At 31.2% G+C, this 10728-nt stretch overlaps 1 protein-coding gene across 1 annotated transcript; it reads left to right on the plus strand.

Annotated features, from left to right (window-relative positions):
- The first annotated feature begins 612 nt into the window (after nucleotides 1-612).
- Nucleotides 613-10457, plus strand: LOC111631213 (peptide transporter family 2-like). Its single transcript, XM_023375416.1, has 7 exons — nucleotides 613-683; nucleotides 1859-1980; nucleotides 5791-5872; nucleotides 8148-8261; nucleotides 9703-9831; nucleotides 9910-10017; nucleotides 10204-10457. The coding sequence occupies exons 4-7, from the start codon at nucleotides 8214-8216 to the stop codon at nucleotides 10339-10341; spliced, it is 423 nt and encodes a 140-aa protein (XP_023231184.1). The 5' UTR covers nucleotides 613-683; nucleotides 1859-1980; nucleotides 5791-5872; nucleotides 8148-8213; the 3' UTR covers nucleotides 10342-10457.
- The last annotated feature ends 271 nt before the right edge of the window (nucleotides 10458-10728 follow it).

A 10728-nucleotide genomic window follows, 5' to 3' on the forward strand; every position in this document is an offset into this window, starting at 1 on the left:
TCGGATACCTTGAACTGGTTTTAAAAAAGTGAAATTTATATCAATTTTATCAGATAAACGAATATTTATATTGAAAACAGAGAATAATATAAGAGTGCTTTTCAATTTTAAAAAATTATAGAAGAAACCAAGTAGTCTTCAATTCCGACATGTCAACTAACAAAGGAACACTGATTAAAGTTTCTATTTTTGTTAATATTGTAAAAATATCGTCTACCATTTTAATTAAAATTAAAATATGTATTAAAATTAATTTATAATTTGCCATAATGTTTAAACTCTTCTTTTCTTTCGTAGCATGCAGTTGCAAGGAAAATTAAGTTGAGGAAAGTGGTGATCAAAAACCATTGGTTGGATTATGCAGATGATAAATTCAATGTAAGCTATATTTTTTCCTAAATTGTGAAGCTTCAATCCTTAATTATTCAAACATTACATATGTATTTCAGTCTCAAACAATTTTTGATATGAAAGTAACTCTTCGAGTTGTGTTGATATCATTGACATCGTCTGTAATTATTTCTTTAACGCTTCTGAGGGTAATTATTTTAAAAAGTTTTATGAAAAAATGTAAAGAATGTAGAAATTGTACATTAGACATTTAATATCATATATTAAATTTATATTGTATTTTGAAGGGGTCGAGTTTTATATTACAAGCGACAAAACTACAAAATACAGTGGTAAGTAATAATTTCGCCATTTTTTAAAAAAATTTAAAAATCTGTTTTAGTAAAGAATGCTAGTAAAATTTTTCCGAGTCAATATAATTTAAAGTACAACAATAAGAGTTTAATAATATATCCTACAATATCTGTTCCGTTTTTTTGAAACATCCACGCTTAAAATATAGTCTACTTCACAAACTAGAATAAGTAAATCGAAAGAACATTAGATTGACACTTTAATGCCTAGGTCATTTGATCGGCCATGTTAAAAGGTTGAAAATATGTAGGCCTACTTAGTGGTTGCTGTAAATTTCTGTACGTTTATATGCTTAATGGTGGCTGTAATTACAGCAAGTAATTAAGCATCAATATTTAGTAAAACAAACAATAAAAACTGCCAAAATTTTGCAGTTTCCAAACACTGCTTTTACATAGATATAACGTTACTCAGAAATGACGCAAAATTATGTTTGATTTTAAAGGTATTATAGTACTAAAGCAGTGGATGACACACGTAGAATCCAGTCGAAGCATTTTACAGATACATTATCGTTGTAGCCATCTTGAATTTCGTATTTAGCTCTTCCGAACTTCGCTGCTATTGCCTGCAACGAGTATCTTAAAGCGGAAGTCAATAAACAGATTTTCAACAAATAAGCTTTAAAAAACTTTGTTGAAAGATAGTGGCCTGGTAATGGTTTTTAAAACAACTTTCCTTGGCTGTATATTAGCGCTGTATATTAGCGTTGTATATTAGGAACAAGGCCTACAGAAACTGGCAACAATGGTGAGCGTGCCAATTCCAATTATTGCAGAATGAGATTATAAATATATTTTTTCATACGAGAAACTGGTCTCTGATTGTTAATAATTTGGAACACTCTGAAATTATTAATTTAACAAAGAAGTTCGAAATTTTTGAAAAATAAATTTTTTGAAAAATAAATCGACTCTAAACTATTCGTTTTCACACATATTTAAAAGTAAATAATTATGCTAAAAGCAATTTTAAAAACACATTTAATTTAAATTATTATATATGTACAGTATATATTTAGTTTTTCATATAAGTTTTGACATATTTTACAAATTTAATTTTTTTAACATCATGTAAATTATAAATGAATATTACTTTTATATCGGCGATAATTTGCTAATTGTTAAAATTAGTTTCTCATAAACTTTCCCAGTTAGGCTTCAAGATAGAACCAGACCAACTCTCAATATTATTGCCAATAATAGGCATTTTGTGCGTTCCTGTATTTGAATACGTTGTGTATCCCATCTGCAATAAGTGTAACTTGCTAAACAGGTATTTAAATTATTTTAAATATTCTAACCATTTTATTATAAAAGTATTACATAATATCGATTCCGGGTATGAACACTGCTTATACAAATACATTGATAACACTAGCAGAATTGCAAATAAAGCCTCGATTAAGGGTAATTACATAAAAATGTACGAGCTTTGCTAATTGCATTGCTCGTACATTTTTATGCTTTTCTTTTCGAAATTTCGGGAATAGGATATTCTATAACTTTTAATCCTAAATTTCCAAAACGAAAAGTTACAATGCCACACGCTCGTTAATCTTTCCCTGGATCATTATTTGTTCTTTTGAATAATCTTCCATTTCGTATGACTGCAGAGATTGGTTCTCAGTGCCATCGACAGGGAGAGCAGTTAATTCTTCCCGTGACCATGGCACTTAATTGTTTTCATCCCTATTAAATTTAATTTTAATAACAGAAAATAAAATATTTAAGAGTGCTTTTTTCATAATTATACATTTTACGTATTTTATTTGTTGAAAAACATGAGAAAAAATGCCCTCCCCATACGAATTGTTCGTACTCTTATTCTCTAGGGCAGTGTTCAGCAGTGTTCTTCTCGCGGTACATCTATGACTCGACATGGCACACCAAAATGTTATTTTCCTCAAAAACGTATAATATGATACTATTAATAGAATTTCGTAATGCCATAAACCTATTATTATTATTATGTACAGTTTTGTGAGTTACACTCGGTTGACACCGATGGTTGTGTATTATACCGGACCAGAGTCAAAACATAATAACTTCAAAACAAGACAAAAATTAAATAAGTGTGTCAGTGTGTGTCTGTATGCAGGAATGTCCTAAGAATATGACATGAATTCAATATAGTGGCATTCTGTAGTGTGATGTATGAGTTTATATTCAATTTTAATGTTCCCAGGCTTTTGTGTAGTGTTTGGTATAAAACTTGTAGAAAAGAGAACCACAGATACAATAAGCACTGTATCCATCCTTCATAGATGCCTTATTTCCTAGGCGAGTTCTGTGTACTTGCTGGTTTTTTCACTGCGTGCGTTTTGTACATCGTGAGTGTTCGAAATAGATATGTCTATAATGTATGTGATTTTATTGTGTTTCTCAATGAGTGTGATGTCTCGTCTGTTGTGGTAAATTGTTTTATCTGTGATTGTGGTGGTTTTAGTAGATTCTGTGTGTGTTGTTTTCCAATACTACCTGCTGAATGTATCTGTAGTATGGTTCGTGAATGTCTAATAATTTGTGTTTCTTTGCAAGCTCTTGATGTATTTGCTACTTGATTATATCTATGTAAATTATCTGTCTGTGCCAAAAGCTTGCAACCAGAAGTGATGTGTTGTATGGTTTCTGGCATGATGTGACATTTTCTGCATGTGTCGTTTGTGATTGTTGTATCTTTGATTATGTGTTTTCTGTAGTTTATATTATTTATGACCTGATTCTGTATGGCAATCATGAATCCTTCCGTTTCCTTAAAGAGGCATCCCCGAGATAACCAGCTGTTTGACGCAGGTTTTGCAACAAAATCCTGGGCCAAGTCATGGGGATGTCTGCCATGGAAGTCTTTTCGCACCTACGATTGCTTGATGGTGTTTATGCTATTTGTATATTATGTCTTACGTTGTATATTATGTCGTAACGTTATATTATGTCTTATTATGTCCATACGTTGTGAATGTAATGGATGTAAATTTAATGGTGTTTTAATGATGTTTTAATTTAATTTGAGTCTGCTAGAGTTACTGCTTTATGTAACTGTGATGTTTCTTGTTTTTTGTAGAAAAATTCGAAATGTCTGTATTTGTTTGTAGCAGAGGTTAATTATGTGGATCAGGCCACGTCCTCCATCTTTACGTGGAAGGGTTAATCTTTCTATGGCAGATTTAGGATGATGTTGTTTATGCTTAGTAAGTGTTGTTCTTGTTTTCATTTGGAGTTGCTCGAGATCTGTGTGAGTCCAATGTATAACTCCAAAAGAATAAGTGAGAACTGGGACAACATGAATGTTTATTGCTTTAACATCATCTTATTTCATAAGTGAATGAAATACAAGCATAAGAAACATAGCAACTGTTGCGGAACACTGTTCTAGGGCATCATCTGAAATACTAATGTCGTACGGTCCTCAAACTAATCTCATGTTTAAAAATTGAAATATCTTTTGAACGTCAGAAATTCGTGTTGACTGCAACCAAATTTTTGTTCGTATGAAAATCTTATTAACAAAATTTCATTCTAAAGCTAAATACTAAATCTCATATTATATATTTTAATGTAAACGATTTGTATATATGTATCAATAATACCGTAATTGCTCGCAGCATCTTTAGTTTTGTTTACATTATTACATATTAACAATGATTATCAATACATTTGGGAGTTTTATTTATGGCTGCAAAACTTTAATTATATGAAATTTTTGTTGTAGTATACTATGCATAAGTTATTTCTCTGCGTGCATATTACCTTACATGAAGTCTCGAAGATTTTATTTTTCCTAATACAGTAGACCCCCTATAACACGGTAGATACGTTCCGTGTTTTATGAAATTCATGCTGTACGAGTCCTTAAATACATGAGCTAATCACAGCCCGGCACGTGTGCAGTTTACGGACTACGGCTGTTTGAAAGGTTTCCTTCCATAAAATTAATTTGACCCAACATTTTCAAAGCACGTATAATTTTTTGGGAATAATCCATATAAACTATGCTATAAACAAAAAATTGTAGTTATTACTTACCGAGTCTGCACCGTTCGACGACGCCATTGCTTAAGCTTGTTTTCGTCGCGAAGCGGCGCATCGAACGGCGGGCGCGTTTCCTGATAAATTATTTTTCGCAGAAAAATTTGCTGAACTTTGAAGACATCATTAATATAAATATAATTTTTATGAACGTGAAATAATAAATGGTTTTTAGTTGGTCCGCTGTTCATTTAAACTCAACGGTTTGTGCAATATCCGCTATTGGTCTAGATTCGATCAATCCTATCGCGACACAAGTCGGCGATGACGTTTTACCGTATCATACGAGTTTCTTTTAGCGTGTTTATACGAATACGATCGCAATTTATTCGTCGTCATATACGAATCCGTATTATATGAACCCATTTTATAGGGGGTCTGCTGTATATCATTGTTTTCCTTAATCATAACTCTTGTATAGAAACGATTTTCGCAATTCTGCTATAATTTAAAATACAGAAAAAGAAAAACAATGGTTATTATGTAGAATTTTATGTAAAAAGTGCATCTAACCCGACAACAGATTTAGGTACTTAACTATCTTCCGGATTCTCTTCCGGGCTTTAGGGCTAAATAATTACTGAGCAATTTGACGTAAGGCAGTCATTTCTTGTTAAATATAATAGATAAATTTTATTTTATTATAGAGTATTATTTCATAAATATTCTTTTAGAATTTGATATAACTTTATAACTTTCATTTGTATTTAAACTCTCTAATTGGTCTAATACAGTACTCAATACCAAAATATTTGCTAGATAAGATGTAACAACAGACAAACGATTGAAAGTACTATCTTCTTTATAATATTATTTATATAGTTAATCACAATAGTTATTATAAAATTTTAGGGATAAGTAAACATACTTAAATTATAAATTAGCTTAGTACGTATTGTCCTGTGTAAATAACGTTTGCAGTATATTGAATAATTGTATAAAGTAGGAAAGTATATATGTAAATACAGTTTTTATTGTAACATAATAGTACATTTTTAAATAAATAATTCTTTTTAAAATATTAATTACTTTGTTTTATAATTATTTTTCATTTTAGTTCTTTGCAACGGGTAATTTTCTCCAGTGTTTTAATTTTATTGGCGTACGCTGCAGCCGGATTTCTTCAGTTATCAATAGAGGTATAATAATTGTAAAGTACAGTTGTCCCTCGATAATCCGACAGGTATGGGACCAAAGGTGTGTCGGATTACCAAAAATGCTCGGATTACCGAAAATAATTACATATTTCGCATTGTTTTGCTAGCAGTAACTTACAATATTCTCAACTCCAATTGTTTGAACAGAACTGCTCACATAAAACACACAAAATGTGTGTCATCCAGTAAGAATTGGATGGGGAAATTCACACCGCGACATGCTTCTGTGCAAGCAGACACGTAACGGGGACGGGTACCTTGACGGGAGGTGCGTCGGACTACTAAGCATATCGGATTAAAAAACGTCGGACTATCGAGGGACAATTGTAATTAAAGCAATATTCACGATACGCCACTGGACAGTCATGAAATAACTGACTAATAGCAACGGTGATATCACTGTCAAATAAGGTCTTTCGAGTCCCAGTATTCATTCTCGAACTCGATAAGTTATTAGTTCTAAAATTCGATGACTCCGAATTCAAATTTTATTGTTATCAGTTAAAAAATACAAAACCAATTGAATAACATACTTTTGCATGACTTCAACTGCATTTTTTTTAAATTTAACATTGAAAAATTCTAAACAAAGACTTTAAATTTATGTAAAAGTATGTCTTAACCAATTGTTGAAGACACCTTTTTATTTATCAGTAGTGTGTCGTGAATATTATAAAAATTTATCGATAAAATTAAGCGTTCAAATACTTAAAATTAACTTTTTAATTGGCATATTTTACGGAAACAAGCCTCAAACATTCATTTTTTAATAGATAAATTATGGACAAGTTAATTGTTATTACATCAGATCAATTTCGGTTTCTTTTAATACCTTTCTCGCGTGTTTACCGATAGAGCTGACTGAGGACATATCCTGTATATTCATCTGACGTGACAGTTTTCTATTATGATGTTGTCGATGACTATTCTTCTAGTAGGATATTTTCTTACTATCGTAAGCCTCAACATTCTGAAACCTAGCCAGAATCGAATAAATCCTCGTGAGATATACCATAATCGAATAAATCCTCGTGAGATATACCATAATCGAATAAATCCTCGTGAGATATATCACGCTGTCGTTCAACATTGCTGCTCTTGCTCTATGAGCGTGTTGCAATCAGAAGAATTCAATTTCGTCGCAAATTCTTCCTCAGTGTTGTAATTGCCTTTCTCTGTATAAAGTAAACTATTCAAAATTACTGTTCTAAAGGTAGAAATTCGTTGTGTTAACCTATAAATGCTGCTTGATCTCATGGTAAGGTATAGTCTTGCATAATAACTTGGTTATCGTTGATACGACCTTTCTATTACAATATAATAAAATATGTATTAACTACCGATGAAATATGACCAATTCTTGAATAATTAATCTAAAGAATGTATAACTGTATTTATTACTAATTATTTTAATTCCTTTTAAATACATACAGGGTGTCCACTTAAACGTCTATCCGTGGCAAGAGATCTTTCCGGTAATGGTTAAAGTAGATCAGGTCGTAAACTATATCGGACACACATAAACATGATATTACGGTGTCGTGGTACGCATCTGTTCCGCTGCTATATGCGACTAGAAAAACGTGCAGAGCATTCGAGTGTGAAACGTGATAATATACTTACGACGTGATGACCCACAACTTTTTCGGCATTTTTTATGATGAGGCACTATTTCCGATGAGGCACTATTTTCCCGAATAAACTTCACAATGTGCATCAATGGGCAGAGCTCGCTTCATGAAGCACATAACATTTGAAACAAAAAAAGCGCGTTTTGCTTTAAATTTCTAGTGTAATATTTTGTGGGGCTTCATTTTTACCCATATTCGTTGATGGCATCCCGAATAGAGAATATCATATATTGTAAATGATATTTTCACTTTTTAAAAGTAGCTAATACACTGCTATACAGTAAATATAGGTCTACTACACTAAAACCTGTACAGCAAAAGAAGAAACGATGACTTAAACTTTCTGAAAAAATAACTAGAAAAAATAATACTTAAATTTCGAATAAAACTTATTCATTAAATTTGTTTATATTTTGTTGAAATTCTTTGAGATAATGCCCGAATTAATATTGTAATATTAATTCGGGCACTCATTTTTGAAAGATCGACCACGTGCTGCGTTGCCTTGTTGCTGTTGAATTGATGAGATAAGCTCTTATCAATCCAATAGAAAAATAACATCAATAATAACTATGTTTTATACCTATTAAAATTAAAAAACACAATTGATAATTTATATTTTTCAGAAAAATTCATCGAACTGCGATTTCAAAAATAACCTTATTTTTGTAAATAAAAGCACTCCATGTGAAATGCATCTGGGAATCTGTTTAAATTCAACCGTAAGGAATGGTACGCAGGTAAGTCCTTCCAAATGTAATAATAATAATAATACACAAAAACTTTATAAAAATATTTAGCAGCAGATAAAAGAAAATACGGTTGGTTTTTGAACTATTCTTGTCTTATCGAATCTAAGAGGGTCTTTTCAAACCTATTGTGAAACCAACGATTTGACCAGACACACTATACTTAGGCCGGGCGGAGAGGTCTGGGAAGAGAGATATTTCTGATACTTTAAAATTTCCTGGGGAATTTTGACTGCTTCAACCTGATTCCGGGTTCACCAGACGAAGGGCTGACACCCTGACGCTTTTGCTTCCACGGACAATTCGTCGTTCTTTATCACTTACTAAAAAAAATAATAATTTTCAAAATTTACTTTTATGAATTACATTAAATTTAAAATGTGTTTATATAATTAAATGGCTATTGAAATTAATTTCAATCTTAAGATATTTAATTTACACGAGAAAATAAAATTAATTAGATTAATTAAAGGAAACATTATCCAAAATGGTTTTCATCTTAATGCAATTGTAATAAATTGTACTATGATAAAAACGAATATTAATTATACTTTTTTAAACTATAATTCGATTGACGTCACTTTGACTATTTATTCCGATGACAATGTCGCAGCCACGAAGGTAATTATTCATATTGCCCTCAATAGGTGCTATGTGTGATGAAGTACAGAGCGCGATTGATGAGCGGAATCCCAACCGAATCTAAATCTGTCTTGGAGAGACCACACTTAAAAAATTTGATTTCGAGTTTGCAGTGCGCTTGATTGACATCTTAACCACTTTGTTATCAGATCATCTTCTGTATATTGCAACAGACTAAAAATGTGTATTGATTTGTGTGGGACAGATGACAAAGATTTAAATCTCTCCATTAGGACATCGGTAGGAATTGAGTACACAACATAAAATTTATTTTTATTATTTTTGAAATCTGATCAAAATTTCAAGGCGATTTTTAAGAGCAAAATTTTGCCAACCGTGTATACGTAGTCTAACGAGTTCAATGATCATGTAAAACTATGACTGTTGAAAACGTCACTTATTCGCCATTTAGTGGTCGAGTAGATAAAATCGTTGAATATTGGTAGTTTGTCAGGGATTCTCGTCTCAACAGCGGGTTGTCTGATGCAGTTTCCGGGTTCCTTCGCATGATTAACACCTAAAAAGTGACCAGTTTCTTGGGAAGTATTCCCATTGGCAGATGGCCCATGTGTTCCGTTGCTTATCGCACTTCATCGTATTGATTTCATATATTCTTCCTATTGTTATTTTTATATTGTTTTAATTTAAAAAGTACTTTCTCAACATGGACATTGACAGTATAGTCATAAATTAATAACTTCAATTAATCAAATTGGAGACTTAGTAATACAAATATTACATATATTAACAATTTCGACAAGAAAATATATGTATTTTTTATTTACGTTAGGATTGGAGGCAAGACAATACATTAGAATGCGAACCTCTGTCCATTATGCTTCAAATTCCTCAATACGTATTGCTGTCAATTGGAGAGATAATATTTGCCATTAGTCTTATAGAATTTGCATATAACGAAGTAATTCTTTTAAGTGTTTTTAATTTAAAATTTCGATCAATATACAATTAACCTAATTTAACATTTCTGTTGCTAAAGGCTCCCGAAAATATGAAATCCACTGTTCAAGCTTTTCTTTTCCTGAATGCGGCGTTTGCAAATTTCATAATTCTCATTATTCAGCAATTAAAATTTTTAACTGAAGAGGTAAGTCTTTATTTATTTCTATTATTATTATTATAAACGTATAAATATTATGAAGAAGGAACATTCAAAAAATATCATAAGGGTAAATGTAAATCCTTTTAATGACGATTTAAGTTATATTTACGTGAATGTACGATATTTTTACTTTATAATACTGTTGTAATAAACTAATATTTATTTTTCTAGTCTTACAAATTATTTTTTTATTTCGGCCTGGGGATTTTGGATATTACTGTTCTAATAGTTTTGTCATACAACTATAAATACAGAAATGACGTTACAGGATTTGAATCTCTGTCAACAAAGAAAAGACGAATGCCATAGAAACGAACAATGTCTTTTAAATAACAAGCTATTCTCTATTGTAATATTTGTGTAAAGATATAAATTTTATATATTATAAGTATAGCACATACAGGAAGAAAAAATTATTTATAGAATTTTACTGTTGTATTTATTTTCATTTATATATGAGTATATATGTTACCGCGAAAGCTCGAAAGTCGTTAATGTGTACATTACCTAGCTAATATGCAGATTAACTAAGGTGATCCGTTAAAGTTGTGAAAATCGTTCCATTTCTCAAATTACCTAGATAATGTGCAGAGTATCCAGGTAATCCGCACATTACCTACTTGACACTCGGTAAAGTGAAAATAAGATCTTTGCCACAAATAAATGTACAGTACCACAAATAGGTGTTCTTGTCGC

Source organism: Centruroides sculpturatus, unplaced genomic scaffold (assembly GCF_000671375.1).
Source record: "Centruroides sculpturatus isolate CEXI.00-Female unplaced genomic scaffold, Cexi_2.0 scaffold602, whole genome shotgun sequence".
Classification (NCBI taxonomy): Eukaryota; Metazoa; Arthropoda; class Arachnida; order Scorpiones; family Buthidae; genus Centruroides; species Centruroides sculpturatus.